General features: G+C 33.0%; 3 protein-coding genes and 1 pseudogene across 7 annotated transcripts; 3 read left to right on the top strand and 1 right to left on the bottom strand.

Annotated features, from left to right (window-relative positions):
* Positions 1-1,549: 1,549 nt before the first annotated feature.
* On the top strand, positions 1,550-5,888 carry LOC105777953 (la-related protein 6A). 3 transcript variants are annotated; one of them, XM_052621963.1, is made up of 11 exons: positions 1,551-1,919; positions 2,074-2,155; positions 3,174-3,268; positions 3,481-3,552; positions 3,630-3,709; positions 3,818-3,902; positions 4,534-4,581; positions 4,680-4,748; positions 4,822-4,962; positions 5,305-5,383; positions 5,489-5,888. In XM_052621963.1, the coding sequence occupies exons 1-11, from the start codon at positions 1,671-1,673 to the stop codon at positions 5,614-5,616; spliced, it is 1,128 nt and encodes a 375-aa protein (XP_052477923.1). In that variant the 5' UTR covers positions 1,551-1,670; the 3' UTR covers positions 5,617-5,888. The 3 variants fall into 3 exon arrangements, with proteins under 3 accessions (XP_052477924.1, XP_052477923.1, XP_012456941.1); XM_012601487.2 differs by having other exon boundaries at positions 1,552-1,919; positions 5,305-5,398; XM_052621964.1 differs by lacking the exons at positions 5,305-5,383; positions 5,489-5,888 and adding an exon at positions 5,141-5,287 and having other exon boundaries at positions 1,550-1,919.
* A 1,045-nt stretch (positions 5,889-6,933) lies between these two features.
* On the bottom strand, positions 6,934-7,740 carry LOC128033819 (photosystem I P700 chlorophyll a apoprotein A1-like; annotated as a pseudogene).
* Positions 7,601-10,944, top strand: LOC105778716 (phospho-N-acetylmuramoyl-pentapeptide-transferase homolog). Of its 2 annotated transcripts, XM_012602471.2 has the most exons (8): positions 7,601-7,719; positions 7,847-8,076; positions 8,147-8,340; positions 8,667-9,117; positions 9,232-9,296; positions 9,692-9,885; positions 10,249-10,457; positions 10,675-10,944. In XM_012602471.2, the coding sequence occupies exons 2-8, from the start codon at positions 7,849-7,851 to the stop codon at positions 10,855-10,857; spliced, it is 1,524 nt and encodes a 507-aa protein (XP_012457925.1). In that variant the 5' UTR covers positions 7,601-7,719; positions 7,847-7,848; the 3' UTR covers positions 10,858-10,944. The 2 variants fall into 2 exon arrangements, with proteins under 2 accessions (XP_012457925.1, XP_012457924.1); XM_012602470.2 differs by lacking the exon at positions 7,601-7,719 and having other exon boundaries at positions 7,763-8,076.
* Positions 10,945-11,753: 809 nt separating this feature from the next.
* Positions 11,754-17,755, top strand: LOC105776930 (60S ribosomal protein L18a). 2 transcript variants are annotated; one of them, XM_052622151.1, is made up of 4 exons: positions 11,754-11,808; positions 16,213-16,328; positions 16,438-16,501; positions 17,178-17,755. In XM_052622151.1, the coding sequence occupies exons 1-4, from the start codon at positions 11,794-11,796 to the stop codon at positions 17,517-17,519; spliced, it is 537 nt and encodes a 178-aa protein (XP_052478111.1). In that variant the 5' UTR covers positions 11,754-11,793; the 3' UTR covers positions 17,520-17,755. The 2 variants fall into 2 exon arrangements, with proteins under 2 accessions (XP_052478111.1, XP_012455353.1); XM_012599899.2 differs by lacking the exon at positions 11,754-11,808 and adding an exon at positions 15,830-15,939.
* Positions 17,756-18,967: the final 1,212 nt, after the last annotated feature.

The following is an 18,967-nucleotide window of genomic DNA, read 5'->3' as shown; positions in this document are numbered from 1 at the left end:
CATCTTTGTGCTTGAAAGCTAGTGAGGGATTATGACATCTCAATTTTCTTAACGATTCCATGCCCATCAAGTGAATGTCACAACACACAAGTGCCGGATCTTACCTTTGATATCGGAAGACAAATTTTAAGCATAAAATATTTTTTTGCTTTTAAATTATGCCCACTCTTTCTAAAAAATTCTAATTTATAATGACTGATGAAGCTACAATTTTATATTTGTAGGTCAAAATTAAATTATAGAATTATAAAAAAAGTTTAAATATAATTTTGTTTTTATTATTTTAAAATTTTAAAGTTCATCATTGAAAGATTAAAGTATATTTTACCATTAAATTAACTTATAATTTTAAAAACTATAAAAACTAAAATAAATATTTACCATTTTAGAGAGATATGGTAATATCCCTATTTATAAAGGTATTTAAAATACACTCGATTAATCAATTTAATCCAATAATATTAAATGTAAAGTTGACATGTATAATCTATTAAATGTATGACATGACATTTACAATTAATTAAACCATGAATTGCCGCGATACATGTGTTTTGAATTAAATATATTTATATAAATTCTCTAAAATTCTAAAAGAAAATCAAAATAAATTTTCATTAGAAATTTTAAATATAGGATATGGTGTTAGTTAAAGATTTGATTTCAAGGTAAGTCCTTTATCAATCCACTATTGGCTTAGTTAAAACTCATAAAAAATTTAAGTTAGTACAAATGATAAAAATAATATATAAGAGTGACACAAATGTATATTTTAAATTTTGTACTATTAAAGTATGGATTGTTTTAGGTTAAAATGTATTATAGTTTCTCTACTGTTTACAAATTTGAAATTTAATTTTCATAATTTTATTTTTAAAATTTAGTCTATTTATTTTTTCACTTTTATAATTCAAGTATAATTGTTAACACGGTTAATAATTAAACCTAAATTTAGAAATATAAAAATAGAGAGACAAAATTCTTAAAATAAAAATATAGACTAAATTCTATATTTGTGAAGAGTACAAGTCCTACGACACATTTTAACTAGTTTTTTATTTGTCAAAAAAAATTATGGCATAATGACTTTACAAGAAAAAGTCATTTTAGCTCCCTATTTAAATTTTAAGCTCTTTAAACTCTTAAACTTCGTTGTTTGTCAAATCACCTCCAAAATTAATGCGATGTGGATTGTCACGTGGATGCCACGTTAGTAAATTATTAGTTATCTTTAAATGTAAAAATATAATTAAATGCTAAATGATGTATGCATAAACTTCCATGTGAATATTACGTTAACAAAATTAACTTCTATCAATTTTGAGTGATTTAACAAATATTACAAGTTTAAAAATAGTTAAATAAATGAATAAAATAATTTTTTTTATAAAGTTTCAGAGTAAACCAAAACTTATAATTCAATAGTTATGATCCAATATTCATCCGAAATGACAAAAGCAGAATAGCACAAAGTTCATCCGAAATGACAGAAAACCCCTGTTGGCTTAAATGGAAAGTTCGGTTTCACTATAAAAGGGTCCCGCAGAGATCAAACAAAGATTTTCCAGAGAGTGGAGGAGAAAGGAAATAAAGAGAAAGGGCGGGGGTTTTTTGAATTAGTTGCCTCCGTTTAATAATTAACTTTTTCCTTGCCTCCCTACTCTCTCTCCAAGATGGACAGCCACGTGGAGCCTACCATCGCCACCGCTGGTCCTACCCCGCTCTCTCCGCCGCGCGATTCTCTTGATCTCATTCCCGTCGGATCCGTCGAGGCAGAGGAGGAGATTGAGACTTTATCTCCTCCGTCTGAGGAGGATCACGACCACGCTAACGGTCAAAATCGGGATCAAAAGCAGAATCAGGAGAACTCGTCGGCGACTGCTGTCCTTACTGATGATCTCAAAAATAAGATCATTAAGCAGGCAAGGGCACGAATTCCTCCTCACTTGCGTTCTTGAAATGATGATCCTACAATTTTTCATTCCCGTTTAATCTTTTATGTTTTCATTTGTGTTGTTGTTTACATGAAGTCTTTAATTCTCTATTCATATATCTGCATTTGTCCGTATTTCGTAGGTGGAATATTATTTCAGCGATGAAAATTTGCCGACGGATAAGTACATGATGAGTCTGACTAAGAAGAACAAAGAAGGTTTTGGTAAGTGACTAATATTCGCTGCCAAGCATTAAGAATACAGCGTGATTATACCATATGCACAATGCGTTGAAGGCTGATTTCACGTTTGGATAATGATATTATGTTTCGACTTGTAGCCATGATTAGTTTTGCTGTGTGGAAATGACCAGTGATCACTCTGATCACCAACAAGTTAATGTGCAATATCGTAAAAGGGATTAAGCAGATTCCCAATATGCATGGATTTCAATTTTTGGTTGCCTTCACTGTATGGGAAGTTTAAGAATGTGGAGTTGAATTTGGTTTTGAAGTAACTTATGGATAATGGTGTATAAAAATTTGTTTGTGATGATGAAATTGAGAAATAGCAAGTACGTATGTCAAACCCATGAATTTTGCGGTTTTGAGTGAAACCATGAGAAAGTTATCTTTTGAATTTTCCTCAAGCAGTGAAAAGAGTAGTTGATCATAGAATTCCCCTACAAGTGAGATGGGAAGGGCTTGGTAACTGTGTCCAAACTTCTCTCCTTAATAACTGAATGGGCAACGTACTGCTTATATATTATGTATCCTTGTAAGCAGCTTCAACAGTTAATGGTTGCCAAGATTGATCACATAAACCTACTAATTTGAGCTTATATATTTTCTATTCCTCCTGTGTTTTTAGTTCTGGTAATCAGGTTAGCAACACTTTAATTCGTCAATTTGGAACAAAATGGATATACACGTGTCCCTTTTTTGCATGCCTTCATGTCACTTTACCTGGAAAGTGACAGATGCATCCACTTTCAATTCTACTGTCTGTGCATTTTCATCTATGTTTGTTTCGTGGACAATTCCAGTGATCAGTTGAAAACCGTTGAAGGTGGATATAGAGTAGCCTCTTTAGTTTTCTAGCATTGTTGTATGACTAAGTTATTATTTACTTTATTGTTGTTGCAAGGTGAAGCCTTCCTTATGTCAGATTGAAATACCTATTCTTATAATCATGGTATCTTGTTATTTACATGCATATGTTTTATTTTTCTGTTCATTGCAGTTGCTATATCAGTAATTGCGTCTTTTAGGAGAATGAAAAGACTCAGCAGAAGTTATCCATCAATAGTCGCTGCGCTTAAAGAGTCTTCCCTACTTGTATGTTTCTAGACTCTCACTCCTCGTAAAGATAGCCATTTTTCTTATGCAATAACTGCAATATGGCCCTGACTTGCTGATGTAATACGGATTCAAAGGCTACAATTTCAATTCAAGAAGATTTAGAATTTTTTTTCAATTTCAATTTAAAAAGATTCAGAATTTGTTCTTTCTCTCAGCCATTAATTTTTAATTTCATTGAAATGTCCTAGGTTGTTAGTTCTGATGGGAAGATGGTGAAGCGTCGCAATTCTCTTCCATCTATTGAGGTCAGGGACCCTAAGGTATTTCTTTTATGGGAACTTAATGGTTTCATTCTCATATTTGTATCTTTAATTGACATCTAATTTGTGGACCCTAGTTATTCACTGTTTTGGTAGAAAATCTTCCAGAGGATCATTCAGTGGAGAACATTAGGAGGATATTTGGTGAAGTCGGAAAGTACGATTTTTCCCTTATAAAGGAAATGTGCTCATTCCTTCTTGCCGTTAAGTATGATGTTTGTGCTTCCTTCTTTAAATGATTGTAGATTTCCTTTTGGATTTTCAGCATCAAGAATATATCCCTCCGCGATCCACATGCTGTGGAAGAGTCAAAGAAGAGTGTTAGGGTAGATCTTTTGGTCAGCAGCAAGGTATGGAATTGGTTTCTAACTAGTCGGATTATTTTTTGTCTAACTAGTCAATCTTTTGTCCTTTACCCTTCTTTTTCTCTTCTCAATCCTTGTTCTAATAACCTAACCAGTTGTTGCATTTAGATCAGACATGCTTTCTTGAAAATATCATACAAAGTTTTGAACTGAATAATTACTGAAGAGCATTTTTGTGTTATTTGTGGTTTGTAATGAATTGGTTGGCATATTAGCATGCATTGTTATTGTGGTATTTAATTAAGTTTGTACGTAAAATTTATGATGTTTGGTGTCTGTGACCATCTTTGAGTTTGGCATAGATTTGTAAGCATGACAGGTTTTCTTTATAAGAGCTATCTAGAACAGGTTTCTTCCTATATTGTCGTTTAGTTTGAAAACCCCTTGGTTTTGTAACATCCAGTGTCAATGCAATTATGACCCTTTTTGAAATGGATTAGAGAGAAAGATTCCTGATTCTAGTTACAGTTCGTTCTGAAATAGATCCAGTGTTGTTTTGCTAGTTTTTCAAACTTTCAGGTTGGCTATTTTACTTGCTCACTGTTTGTAGCTATACTTTCTTTACATGTATATAGCCTTGTTTATGATCTGCTTAATTTCCTGGTTTTGGGTGTAGTTACATGCCCTAGTGGAGTATGAGACAGTGGAGGCTGCTGAAAAAGCTGTAAGTGTCGACAAAGTATTTTAATCAACTGTATTTTTCCTTTTGGGATATTATAATCATGATTAATTGATTTTGAGCTCCTCTGGTTATGGGACCAGGTGGCTACCTTGAATGATGAACGTGACTGGAGAAATGGCATGCATGTTAAGCTTCTTAAGCGAATAATGGTAATATTCCTGTTTCTTTTACATCTCAAACTTTGGGAATAAATTGGTATTAATGTTCTTCACCTTGTTATAGGGCAAACATGCTCAGCGAAGGCCAGCTTGGAGAGGACCTGACCCTGCTGAAAAGAACAGCAATGCTCGAGCATCTGATCAAACGGGAGATGATGAGAATAACGCCTCAAATCAGCATCATGAAGGTTTACCAGATGATGAGGTAGGCTCTAAATTCCACTAAAAAATGGCAACACTTCCTCTATAAGTGCAAGAATATGTGGTGAATTAGGAGGGCAGGCATACAACACTATTTATTTTATTTTGGAAGAAACGGATGAAATAAATTAAATGGATGTTGAATGGCTTGTTTCTTTTTATTTTTCTTGAATTTGGCATAGTGGAGTTTCCATATTTTACTCTGCAGACTGAGTTAGAACTAGGCATGCATTGGGAACCATTCTCGTAGGTAAGTAAAAGATTGTAGATAAGTAAAAGATTGTCTGGGTTTTTAAATATTTATATTGTCTGTGTTTTTAAATATTTATTTGCTTTCTAATCTTAGGATGGCGAGAATTTGTCCAAGGAGAAAAATGGGCATCGACCTAGAAACAGAGGACGAGCAAGGAAACCAAGAACTCGGGGTACAAATGGACTTGGTATCAGAATATCCCACAGTTCTAAGCTCTTTGTTTTCCCTTCATTCCCATATGATAATAATTTGCTTGATAATATATTATGTTATACAGGCCATGGAACGACATCCTCATCTCATGCCATTGAACCATCAAAGCCACCCCCAGGCCCTAGAATGCCTGATGGAACGAGGGGATTCACAATGGGACGCGGAAGACCACTGGTTTCTAGGCAAGGCTAGTGAGCTGTGCTTTTGCGTCTGGTATAATCTTGCCTAACGTGTTGGTTATTGTGACTGTGGAATTGTACAGATGTGGAAAGCTGGAAGCGGGTTTTCTATTATATTGTTTCAAAGGCTAAGTTTTGAAACCCAAATATGGATTATTTACTTAGTGATGCTGTTAGCTTATATTTAAGAACTGGCATCGTGATAAAAATACCAGCTACATGGTTCTTGTTTTTGGATTATGTTCATATCAATTAAATTTTTAGCGAAAATAATTTGGTTCTTTATCATTGGATGCACAATATAATTGATTGTTCACTTCCAAGCAGTGAGGATCAATTTTCTTGTTCATATATTAATAAAATATTAGAAATATATTTTATATAAATATTTATACATTTTTATAACTCAATTTGAATTGAAATGTATCTTATATTATTTAAATCAAACTTGGTTTGAGTCCGACTGTTTGTGATGAAAACTTTTCATGCCCAAATTCGGCTCACCAATGACAGGTTTACTTTCATCCAGGAGTTGTGGGAACTAGGAATGGGTTTTATTGATCTTTCGTCCTGGCATGCCATGTATGCCTTGATTTTGTTACATTATTTTGGGGTTTGTTCAATAGCAGACGGTTTTGTACTAATAACTCTAAAACTATGGGAAATGTTTTATCATAGTGAAGGATGATATATATATATATAGATTGAGATGGTGGTATAAATTAATTAGGTTTTAATTTAATTGAAAAATGATAAATTTTTTATAAGGTAATAAATAGGGATAAATATTAAAATTATACATGAATTTTGCTTCAATGTGCAATTTGATATATGAACTTTAATTTGGTATAATTATACACATAAAATTAACTAAATAGATTTGTCTGGTTCAATTTTTATTTGTTTTACTTTGATTTTATGCTTGTAATTATACTCTATTTATAATTGTAAATTTTTTTTAAAAATACATAGATTTCAACTAGATCGGTCATCTGTTCAAGTCTGAATACCCGTTCGAAAAATTGAAGGATTTGGGCAAAAATATAAATCTAAAAAATGGGTTTGGTTAAAAAATAAGACTCGTTTTCTAAACAGGTCAAGCATCAGATAGAATTTTTTACTTGAGCTTGGCCCGAATCACATGCGTATATTTTTTTGTATTTTTAATTTGTTAAGAAATATTTATTTTAATATTTTTAGTGTATTTAATATCTTATACTTTTTTAAATTAATTTTTATATATAAAATAATCTAAAAAAATTATAATTATCAGACTTAAATTTAACATTTTTAATATGGATTAAGCTTTAGTAAAATTTTAAATACTTTTTTAAGTCTGCCATGATGTTGTTAGGATTTCATATAGTCCTTTATGCCCTTAGCCTGTAAATGGACATTTATGAGCCTCTAAAATATCTTTTAGGCTATGCCCAATGCCCCTGTTGGTCTTATACATGTGACCCGCTATTAGGAAAAGAATTGCAATAGCTAAATGATGGTGTGCAATATCAGTCAACCATAGACCCCAGATCATTGGATCTAATCCTCCACGAAAAGTAAGAAATTCGCATATTTTGACCAATTCAAGGTAAAAATGGGGTTGCTCCTCAAAAGCGGGATAAAGTTGAGCCAAAGATCACGATTCAAGATAAATTCATGGGAAGTGGGATCTCTTTAGGGTCTACCCAAAGATTTAGAAATTGGTTTATCGGTAAAGATACATGTACTTGATGCCCCGCCCAAGAAAGGGACCCAAGCCCCAGTAACCCTGCTAAATGGTGATTCAACATAGATTCCACATATTGGAACCAAGCTAATATTGGGGCCGCTTTGTGATAATGGAACCAACCGGCAAAAAGCATCGAGGCCGCAAAGACCAATGCACCTATTGCGATACAATAGAGTTGTAATTCACTAATTATTCCAGGGACCTAAAAAAATGAAAATAGAATTCTGTATCAATCGGGACCAACCTATTATCAGGATGGATTATAATATTGGGGCTCAAACGTAAGCAACCCATAGATAATCAAATGTCCATAGATTCAAATGTCCCCACGCGAAGGGCGCGTCACGCTTTGAAACCCACAGTCTCCACGTTACCGGTGTTTACGAGGTATTTTTCCTTTTTAAACATGATCAGTTATTTTCTGTTGGTCTTTTTTTTTTTTTTTTTGCATCCACCATTTTTCAGTTAATTCTGTCGAATGGCCTCTAATCTCTCCTTCAAATGAAAACTTCAGTCATGCGATCTCATTCATCATCTTTAACTCTACACCATTTCTCTTATTCGGGACTCACTCCACCCCCAAAACGACGCACCTCCCTCCCCGTTTCATCTCCTCGGTTCTGCGTTCCCGTTACGTCGAGTTTCTACTCTCCTCTCAAGTTACAGATCAAGCGATCCAAAAATGTACAGGACCGAAGGCGGCGATCCGGAAACGATGTTGTTAGAGTCAACGCCACCGATGATGTAAGTAATGACACTTTTTTCAATGTGGTTTCTGAAATGATTTTTATTATTATTTTGGTTATTGTTTTAGGACTCGGTGGGAATTTCTTCGTTTGATGACTGGACCATTGAAGAGGATTCGGTGGCAGCTTATGTGCATTCGTCAGATAGCGATGGGGATTTGGTATTAAATTCTTTGTCTGATGAGGATTTGCCACTCGAAGAAGCTCTAGCCAAGGCTTCCCGTCGGATTGCTTTGCGTGGAAAAGGCCTAAAAAGACACAAGCAAGCTCCTTTTTTTTTATGAGTTTTCTGATACATAAACGGTCTAATTTCCCCCCCCCCCCCAGTTCCTTGTATTCTTCTGACTTTTGAATTTTAGTCCTAGTGCTTTTAATTTCATGAATTTACTCCTTCTACTTCTCTGGTTTAAAAATTAAAGTGTTATTGAATTGATTATGTGTTAATAGTGTTATGATTTGGACTTTAATTTTAAAACAGGACTAAATTTCAAAAGTTTGAAGACTGCAGGGACTGAAAACATAATTAAACTTACATGAATTTATACCCTTTTCAAGGCTTTTGTTGACGGATTGCTAAATTAATTGCAGGATATACCCTGGGATGATAATGAACTTGGCTCTTATAATCTTCCTGACAATGGTTCTTTTACTTGTGGATTGGTGTGGATGGAAAATTGTTAGGCTACCTTTAGCGCCATTCTACTTGACTTCCCCGTTTTTGATATCTTTGATCTTAGCTTTGTGTGCTGGTTATGTTGGTATCCCATTGCTTAGAATTTTTAAGTTTTACCAAATAGTTAAGAAAATAGGGCCAGAAAAATATTTGACAAAGAAGAGGACCCCAACGATGGGTGGACTTTTTTTTATACCGGTTGGTATAGCTGTTGCGAGATTTGCAACTGGTTTTTCTTCTGCTGAAGTTGGTGCTACTGCAGCAGCAACCTTGGCATTTGCTACAATTGGACTTCTTGATGACGCCTTAGGTTCCACCAAGCAAAAGAGCAATGGTATAGATCCATTGTTAAGGCTACTTTTGGAGGTAGCTACATTTTTCCTTTGCCTCTTTCTTTAATCATATAAGTTCCATCCTTGTCACTTTAGGCGTTGGTTTTAACCTTTTTTGGCTCTGATCTTGAACTGTTTGTCATTACAGGCAGCTGTTGGGATTTGGTTTTCATTTTGGTTGGATTCTACACGTTTATCGTCACCCTATGGCATGTATATCTTCTTGTACCTAATTTGAATCAGATTTATCTGATGGTGGTAACTCACATATCTAATCTTGTGCCAGAAAATTTATGACAAAATAATAAGTTTCCTTAACTTTTCTTTTGAGAAAAAAGAAAGAAAATAATTTGGTTAAACTTAGTGAAGGAGAGTTATCATACAAGAGCTGTTAGGGGGAATTGTAGCAGTTATATGAATATAAGAAAAGAGGTCTTTAATGGATGATTGCTCGAGTAAATAAACTACCATTTGGTCTTTCACATTTCTTCTCCCATTGCTTCTGTTTATGTGTTAGACTGTTGGTTGAAGACTATATTTCATGTTGTGTTTAATGCTCAAATGATGCATTTGGTTTTCTCTTAAACCATTTTTAACTTTTATTGCAGGAAAATGCTGGTTCCTCTACCTGCACCGTTGGGCCTGCTGTGCTTGGGAAAATTTTACCTATTGTTGACTCCACTTTGTTTTGTTTCCATGGGAAAGGGGGTTAACATAACAGATGGTCTTGATGGTCTTGCTGCTGGGACTGCTTCATTAGCTTTTATTGGAATGTCAATTGCGGTGCTTCCAATATGCCCAGGTTAGTATAGATTCCTTTGAACAAGCAAATATCGTTAGTTTGAGATGTCGCATGCATTTATCGTCTTTCACAGCTTATTCATTGGCTATTGCTGCAATAACATTTTTAAAGACACATGATTCCACTTTTGAGTTGCATCATCCAGATGACGTGCAAAACAATATTTTAAAGCCTACTCCTTGATTTGTTGAAGTTTTCTGACTTCTTCCATTGTTTTTCATCTTATCATATTTATTAATATTTTATTATTGCATCCAGCTTAGTGAAACACTAAAATATGATTGTAAATTTTAAGCTTCTCTTATGCTCTTTACAAGTATTTACCTTCTTCAAAACGAAATGTTATTTCTCCATCCCCATCAGAACTTAGTGTATTCGGGACAGCCATGGCTGGGGCCTGCATTGGTTTTCTTTTCCACAACCAGTACAAAGCAGGTGTAATTATGGGTGATACTGGATCATCGGCCCTCGGTGGCGCATTAGCTGCAATGGCCGCTTGTACTGGAATGTTCTTTCCCTTATTCATTGCATCTGGTTTGTTTGTTTTGGAAGCATCATCAGTTGTTATGCAGGTATGCTATTCAAGTTAAATGTCTGAATCTTGTGCTATTTTCCATTGCCTCTAATTATTAGTGCATGAATCAGTATTTGTTCTAAACATGTACTATGTAGTTGCTCTGAGTTACCCTCATTGATTGTGTTATCGGTTCAACTTTCCGACATTGCATAATACATCATTGCTGCAACTATGGATGAATGTCGATGATAATCGACTCTGTATTTTGTCAGGTGGTATACTTTAAAGCAACTAAACAGTATCATGGAAGCGGGAGTCGATTGTTTAAAATGGCACCTTTGCATCATCATCTAGAACTATGTGGACTCCAAGAGCCAATGATTGTTGCTGGTGCATATGCTGTTTCCTCTGTGTTGGCTTTATGTGCTGCTTACATAGGCCTTAAATCTGCATAATATCTTTACATCATTTTCACCCCATCTTCAAATTTTGTTCCCCTTAGTTATATTAGTCATAAAAAGGTGTTATTTTCTTCCTCTCAATATTTCTGAATCTTTTATTCAAAATTTCCAATTTTATGTTAACCCTAAATACAAAAGGCTAAAGATATCTGGATTTTTTTTAAGTCATAAATTAACTAAAATAAGATGTTATGTTTAACCGGCCACAACTTGTTGCTTTACCATAAATGCCCTTTTCTATAAAAGTAACACTTTTCTTCTTAATTTCTCGATACTTAATAGTCATATTAGATCTCAATTAAATTTGAAACCGAATAGAGTTGAATATTTAAATAGAACTAAAATTCTCCCAACATTATTTTTTTTCATCCATATGGTTAGAATCTCCTTTTTAATACAATCTTAGAACTACCCATAACTTCGTCCCAATCCTTAAATATAAGAATAATACATTTCAGCGCACTCGAACCCTCATCTTCCTGCACTAGTAATAATAACGATACCAATCGAACTAAGACTCAATCAATAAAATAAAATAATTTTAAATATCTCAGCTTTACCATTTCAACCAAAATATATTTAATTATCATATTAATTTTTAAAGTTTTATTACATATATTTATTTTAGTCAAGTCTACCATAATCTAATTTTATTTAAGAGATGACTCAAAATATTGTATTAATTTTGGGCCGAATAAGAATAATTCAAGATTCATATTGGGCTTATACTAATATAAGATCTTTAATTTATAACCATTTGGGTTGATGTTTAGAAATTTGTTAAACCCATTTAATAACAGGAACTCGTCTAAAAACACTATGCCCAATCCAATTTCTAAAAGCTAAGTAGTATATAAACGTTTTTGATAATGACAAAACCCTAATTGAGAGAGGGCCGTGACTTCTTCAGATACTATCTTTCCCTCAAAAATGGTTACTTTCAGGGTAAGTGGGCAACGCCTTCTCTTTTCTCAGATCAACGCCGCTACTCCCTCTATTTCCCTCTTTTAGCTTCACAAATTTGATAGCGATTTTAGTATGTGATGTTATGCTTGGTTTCGATCCGTTCGAAATTTTCTTTATTGCATTTTGGCTAGAAAGTTGTTAGTAAATATGGGATTAAAAACACTTGTCTTTTACTGGTTTAATGGGTTTGTCTCACTCATTAAAGGGAGGAGTGTTGCTTTAAGCTGTATTTGAATTAATATGAGAAATGAGAGAAAAAAAGAAGAAAAGTTTGATATTGGTTTTGGTTTTGGTTGCAGTTTCACCAGTACCAAGTTGTTGGAAGGGCTCACCCAGCAGAGAGCGATGAGCATCCCAAGATCTATAGGATGAAGCTCTGGGCCACCAATGAGGTTCGGGCCAAATCCAAGTTCTGGTTAGTGATTATTTTCATGGATTTTTTGGTTTACTTTATTTCCCATTTGCTTTATGTTGACGGGTTTCTGATTTTTGTGTCTCCTTTGATGTTCATTAGGTACTTCTTGAGGAAGCTGAAGAAGGTTAAGAAGAGCATTGGTCAAGTCCTTGCCATCAATGAGGTATATTCTCAGTGTTATTTCTTTGATAATCCACTCTGTATCAAGTGATTTATTGTGGGATAATGTGTGGAAATTTGAATAAGAAACGCATCCTTTGCATTATTTTTTATAGCTAGCGTATGTTGATTATTGTCTGAAGCTACTTTGTGTGGGATTGCCAATGTTTAGCTCATTACTCTTCAATTTACACTGGAGATTGTGTTCTTAAGCTCTTTAAATTTGTTTTGAGAGCAGCAGGGAGCATAGATATCCAAGAAATATCTGATTTTAAGGCTTTCTTACTGACTTCGTTTTAGAAAATTGTACTTTGTAGCTTATTCATCTTTGTTTTGCTGATTGTGATTGCATTAAATGATTTATTTGGTCACATAACTTTTTGGGGTTTCATATGTAAGACTGAATTCGAAAAGCAATTCCTGGAATTAAAATTGGATGATTTAGGTTTTCTTTTTTTTATCCCTATCTCTTTTCTTTTCTTGCTGACCAGAATTCATTTACTGGCCATGTGGTGGAATCCTTATCCAGGAAAAAATTGCTGTAGTTAGTGATTGTTTATTGATCATCTGTGCACCCAAGGCAACACAATTTCTGATGCATTCTTTGATATTCTTTCTAATGCCTAGTATCTAAATCAAATTTCTCTGCAGATATTTGAGAAGAACCCTACCAAGATCAAGAATTATGGTATATGGCTCCGGTACCAAAGCCGTACCGGTTATCATAACATGTACAAGGAATACCGTGACACTACTCTAAACGGAGCTGTTGAACAAATGTACACTGAGATGGCTTCTCGCCACAGAGTCCGGTTCCCATGTATCCAGATTATCAAGACTGCAACTATCCCAGCCAAGCTATGCAAGAGAGATAGCACCAAGCAATTCCACAACTCCAAAATCAAGTTCCCATTGGTGTTCAAGAAGGTAAGGCCGCCTACCAGGAAGCTGAAGACCACTTACAAGGCATCAAAACCTAACTTGTTTATGTAAGTTCTCTCATTGCAATGAAAAGAGAGTTGATGTGGTTTATAGTTCTAAAATTTTTGGTAGTGAACGTCTGTCAGTTTGTTGATTGGATATTGTTTTTCATTTGAGAAGCCTAGGCCACATCTGACTGGTTGAAGTTGAATTTTCTTTAATTTACTATCACATTTTGTTTACTTCGATGAGCTGGTTTGCAATGTTTGAACTTTATTGGCCAGGGTTTTTGTTTCTTGAAGGCAATTAGGATGCTTTAGTAAAAGAAATTGCTGGCTTTATTTCGCAAGTTTTCTAATAAATTTGATGGTGAATCATTTTTTGGGGACTTGAATTTGGTAAGTTAGGCAATTGTTCTTACATTTGGGTTTGAACCTAAGCAATTATTTTTGTTTTAAGGCTTGAATTTTTGTTTTGTCCAAGTTAAATCCCAAAACATGGGAATGGTTCATATAAAGGTTTAAAATTTTTTTGTCTAACTTTTTTAGAGTAAATGTAAGAACTTGGCAACTTGTACATGCTTGATAGTTGATATTAATTGGCACTTGATTAACTTTGTTAATTTTTTAAAATTTTAACCTATCATCTTCTGCCATGTGTTTGAAAATTTAATTTAATTTTTATACTTGTTAAATTAATTTTTTTTCATTTGAACTTTTAATTTTCATTTCAATAAATTCATTTTATATTTTTAGGTTTCTAAGGGGCGGCTTCAATTTTTTTTCCTATTCTTTTTTCTTTTTTCTCTCAACTCTCTGTTCTTTTCCTTCATTGACCGTTGTTGTGAGCCACTGTGCGTTGCTCCTCGCCGCTATCGTTCTCGACAAAAAAGACCGTCAGCGGGCTCCTTTCCCTTTCCCCTTTTCTAGCTTAGTGACTGACTTTCCCTAAAATCACATGCAATCTTATAATATTAAATCCAAATTTTTTTTAAAGATTTCTTCTATAAATAATTTCTTTATTATATGTTAATCTGGATATTCTGCGTTATCAACATTAGTTTTTGGTTGAAAATTGGAGAAGATATACTGGAAAAGAACATTGATTTTTTTACATACACGTGGCTTATTCTAATTGGTTGTTTTAGTAGATCTGATGAGATAATTTGTATCTAAAAGTTTTACCTAATTGGCCCACTTTAGCTTATTTAATGAACATATAAATTACATAAGTTAAAATTAAATATTTGAAAATAATTATAAAATCTAATAAATATAGAAATTACTTAATTTAAAACAGTGCTTTTTCTAAAAATGTTGTAATTGATTTTTTAATTATGTTAAAATCAAAATTTCAAATAGAAAAAATAATAAACGAATATTTAAGTTAAATCAAATGAATAAATTATCTAATTATTATTTTTATTTGATTAATTATTCATCAAAATTTTAAAAATTAAGATTATTAATTAAATATTTATATAATAATTATTTTAAATTTACTTAAAAATAAAGAAAAATCTAATGAATAGATGAATTATGTAATTTAAAAATACTTCTTTTAAATGTGTTTTGTAGTACCTGCAACATTTTGAAGGATCGAAAATATGAAAGCAAATTTGGTTCAAGTCTGGTCAACCAATCTTTATGCTATATTCAAGGAATAACACAATTTTTTTGAGTTTACAATAAACTAATTAAAAGGTTATGAATTCCTTTAATGTTGTAGTGAATGATGAATGGAAGTGGTCACTAGCGGTGTTTATTGAAGTGAATGATGATAGAATTTTAGGCATTCGCTCGGCCCGACTTAAAAGACGAGTATAAAATTTTGTCTAAATTTAATTCAAATAAAAACTTTAAAATTTGAGTTAGGTCTAGCACGCTCATATTAATTTTTATATTATTATTTCGATATAAAAATAAAATTTAAAAAATATAGATTAAATACATTAAAAATATTAAAATAAATGTTCTTCAATAAATTAGAAATAAATTAAAAAAATACTTATACTTAATAATACTAAATAGATTCAACTTAGCAAACAAATACTTTTAAAATAATAGAAAAATTAATAATAAAATAATAATTATACAATATTAAAACATTAACAGCACCAAAGCAGTTACAAAACAGCAATAAAAAGCAGTAGTTTTTTTTTTACAAAATTGGGCTGGGTTGGGCCCGGACAAAAAAGCTTACTTGAGACCCAATCTATTTAGAAAATGGGTCTCAACTTTTTACCAAAATCTATTTTTCAGTCCTATATATTTGCTAACCTCTTTTACTTTTTGGATAGATCTTCGGGCTAAACCGGATGTCCACCTAACACTAAGAAAGCTGATGAAAAGTCAGATGCTGAGACTCGTGAAACTGGTGAAAAGGAAGATTGTATTCATTTTGGGCCGAAAAATCAAGATTCATATTGGGTCAATACTAATAATAATTTGGGTCGAGATTGAGAAATATGTTAAACCCAATCTAAATACAGTATACCCGACCCAATTTCGAAAAGATAGTTGTATATATACGTTTTGATATGACAAAACCCTAATTGAGAGAGGGCCGCGACTCCTTCAGATACTTACTTTCCCTCAAAAATGGTTACTTTCAGGGTAAGTGGGCAACGCCGCTACTCCCTCTGTTTCCCTCATTTAGCTTCACAAATTTTATGGTGATTTTATTATGTTAAGTTATGCTTGGTTTCGGTCCATTCGAAATTTTCTTTATTTCATGTTGGCTAGAAAGTTGTCAGTAAATATGCAGGTTTATGGATCTTTTAAGTAATTAAAGGGAGGAGTGTTGCTTTAAGCTGTATTTGAATTAATATGAGAAATGGGGGAGGGGTAGACAGAAAAGTTTGATTTTGGTTTTGGTAATGGTTGCAGTTTCATCAGTACCAAGTTGTTGGAAGGGCTCACCCAACAGAGAGCGATGAGCATCCCAAGATCTATAGGATGAAGCTCTGGGCCACCAATGAGGTTCGGGCAAAATCCAAGTTCTGGTTAGTTATTTTTTTCATGCCCTTCTGTATCTTTTTTGGTTAACTTTAAATTCCCATTTGCTTGTTGTTGATGGGTTATGATTTTTGTGTCTCCTTTGATATTCATTAGGTACTTCTTGAGGAAGCTGAAGAAGGTTAAGAAGAGCAATGGTCAAGTCCTTGCCATCAATGAGGTTTATACTCAGTGTTTTCCGTTTGATAATTCACTCTGTACGAAGTGATTTATTGTGGGATGATGTGTGGAAATTTGAATAAGAAAAGCATCCTTTCCATTCAATTTTTATAGCTAGGGTTATGTTGATTAATGTCTGAAACTATTGTGTTAATTGCCAATGTTTTGCTTGTGTCTGTCCAATATACACTGGAACTCATGTTCATAAGCGAGCAGGGAACTTAGGTAGCTAAGAAATATCTGATTTTAGGCTTTCCAGCTAACTTTATTAACACTTTAAGAAGTTCATGCATATTGATCATTTAGCTTATTCATTCTTTGCTTTGCTGATTGTGATTGCATTGAATGATTTGTTTGGTCAAATTACTTTTTGATGCTTCGTAGTTCGTATGTAAGACGTTGAATTTGAAAAGTTTCTTGAAATTGAATGATTTAGGCTTTTTTTAATCCCCTAGCTCTTTCCTTGCTTGTTGACCAGAATTCATTTACTCTCTATATTGTGGAATCTTTATCAGAAAAAGGAAAAGCCGTAGTTAGTGCGGTGCATCTTGGTTTCCAATACACCGAAGGGAATGCGGTGCATCTTGGTTTCCAATACACCGAAGGGAACATGATTCGGGATACAACTTTTTGTTTTTCTTTTCAATGCCCTATATCTAACTGAAATCTCTCTGCAGATTTTTGAGAAGAACCCTACCAAGATTAAGAATTACGGTATCTGGCTCCGGTACCAAAGCCGAACTGGTTACCACAACATGTACAAAGAGTACCGTGACACTACTTTGAACGGAGCTGTTGAACAGATGTACACTGAGATGGCTTCTCGCCACAGAGTCCGTTTCCCTTGCATCCAGATTATCAAAACTGCAACAATCCCAGCCAAGCTATGCAAGAGAGATAGCACCAAGCAGTTCCACAACTCCAAAATCAAGTTCCCATTGGTGTTCAAGAAGGTAAGGCCACCTACCAGGAAGCTGAAGACAACCTACAAGGCATCAAAGCCTAACTTGTTTATGTAAGTTCTCTCATTTGATGAAATGAAAGTGAGTTGAAGTGATTGTAGTTCTACAATTTTTGTTAGTGAACATCTACAAGTTTGTTGATTGGATATTGATTTCATTTGAGAAGCCTAGGCCACATCAGAGAGGTTGAAGTTGAATTTTCTTTATTTTAATATCTCATTTTGTTTACTTGGAACTGGTTTGTTATGTTATTGTCATTGTCTTCAATATTAAGTATCATCCAATGTTTTGAACTCTTTTCGCCGTGGTTTTTGTTTTTCAAAGCCAACTAGGATGCTTTAGTAAAAGAAATTTACTGGCTTTATTTCACAAGTTTTGTAGTAAATTTGAGGGTTAGTCCTTTTTTAGGCCTATCTTAGTTAATTCTTGAACTTGGCAATTTTTCTTGTATTATAGCTTGAACTAGGCAATTGGTTCATATTAGGACTTAATTTTTTTTTAAACTTATTTTAAGGAAATATTTGAGACTAACTTGAACAAAATGTGTTTTTGGTCCAACATTATTTCAAGGAAATGAGGGGTTATTGATTGAGGTGTTTATTAGTTGGATCGGATTTAGGCTTGATATTAATATTTTTTATGCTTGCTCGTGCTTAGTTAGCTTGGCTTGAAATAGACTTAAAAATTTGCTCAAATCTGCATATATTTGTAGATAGCTAATTTGTATTTTTTTAAAATTAAAACTAAAATCTATTCATTTTAATTTTTAATTTAATATTTAATAATTATATATATTTTTATTAAAATTTTGTATATAGTTTTTTAACATTTTTAATGTTTACATTATTTTAGTATAAATCATTACAAGCTTAAAAAATGGGTTGGGTTTGGGTCTTGAATATTCAAACTCGAGCTTAGCTTATATTTTAAATGGGTTTATTTTTTTATTAAATTTATTTTTTGGGTTTGATATTTTTGTTCAAATTTTCTCAAAATTTTGTGGGCTTTTTTACTTTAGTAGATGGCCCAATTTATGAATAAGTTTACGAGATTAATATAAAAAATCAATCGTCAATTTGGGAACAATTGTCAAGTTTAAAAATAAATTCGGACAAAAAAAGTTCGAATCCTAATGTTGGAGTAATCATCAAGTTTAAAAATTAACTTGGACAAAAATATTTAGACTCTAACATGAGAGTAGAAGTGATCATGCAAAAATTTGGTCTGGGTGAAAATACTAAAACTCGAGCTCGGCCTGGTCTGTCTGTATTAAATTTTTATATTATTGTTTTTTATAAAAAAATTAAAAAGCATAATACATCAAATATAGTGACAAAACAACAAAAATAGTGAAAACAATAGTAAAAAGCAGTGGGAATCTTTTTTGTAAATTCGGGTCATGTTTGGGTCAAAAAAAATTTACCCGAGATTTTATCTGTTTTTTAAACGAGTTTTGATTTTTTATCTAAACTCATTTATCGAATTTATATTTTACTCAAATTTTT

The sequence above is a fragment of the Gossypium raimondii genome, chromosome 10, assembly GCF_025698545.1.
Source record: "Gossypium raimondii isolate GPD5lz chromosome 10, ASM2569854v1, whole genome shotgun sequence".
Taxonomy (NCBI): domain Eukaryota; kingdom Viridiplantae; phylum Streptophyta; class Magnoliopsida; order Malvales; family Malvaceae; genus Gossypium; species Gossypium raimondii.
The sequence above is the reverse complement of the archived record's forward strand: the minus strand, read 5'-3'. Positions and strand labels throughout refer to the sequence as shown.

Excerpts from the sequence above, each read along its gene's own strand:
- LOC105778716 (XM_012602470.2), top strand. The coding sequence starts at position 7,834 with ATGAAAACTTCAGTCATGCGATCTCATTCATCATCTTTAACTCTACAC. Across the intron at positions 8,077-8,146 it reads GAGTCAACGCCACCGATGAT|GACTCGGTGGGAATTTCTTC; the intron begins GTAAGTAATGAC and ends TTATTGTTTTAG. Across the intron at positions 9,886-10,248 it reads GGTGCTTCCAATATGCCCAG|AACTTAGTGTATTCGGGACA; the intron begins GTTAGTATAGAT and ends CATCCCCATCAG.
- LOC105776930 (XM_052622151.1), top strand. Across the intron at positions 16,329-16,437 it reads CGGGCAAAATCCAAGTTCTG|GTACTTCTTGAGGAAGCTGA; the intron begins GTTAGTTATTTT and ends GATATTCATTAG. Across the intron at positions 16,502-17,177 it reads AAGTCCTTGCCATCAATGAG|ATTTTTGAGAAGAACCCTAC; the intron begins GTTTATACTCAG and ends ATCTCTCTGCAG.
- LOC105777953 (XM_012601487.2), top strand. The coding sequence starts at position 1,671 with ATGGACAGCCACGTGGAGCCTACCATCGCCACCGCTGGTCCTACCCCG. Across the intron at positions 3,269-3,480 it reads TTAAAGAGTCTTCCCTACTT|GTTGTTAGTTCTGATGGGAA; the intron begins GTATGTTTCTAG and ends GAAATGTCCTAG. Across the intron at positions 4,749-4,821 it reads AGCTTCTTAAGCGAATAATG|GGCAAACATGCTCAGCGAAG; the intron begins GTAATATTCCTG and ends ACCTTGTTATAG.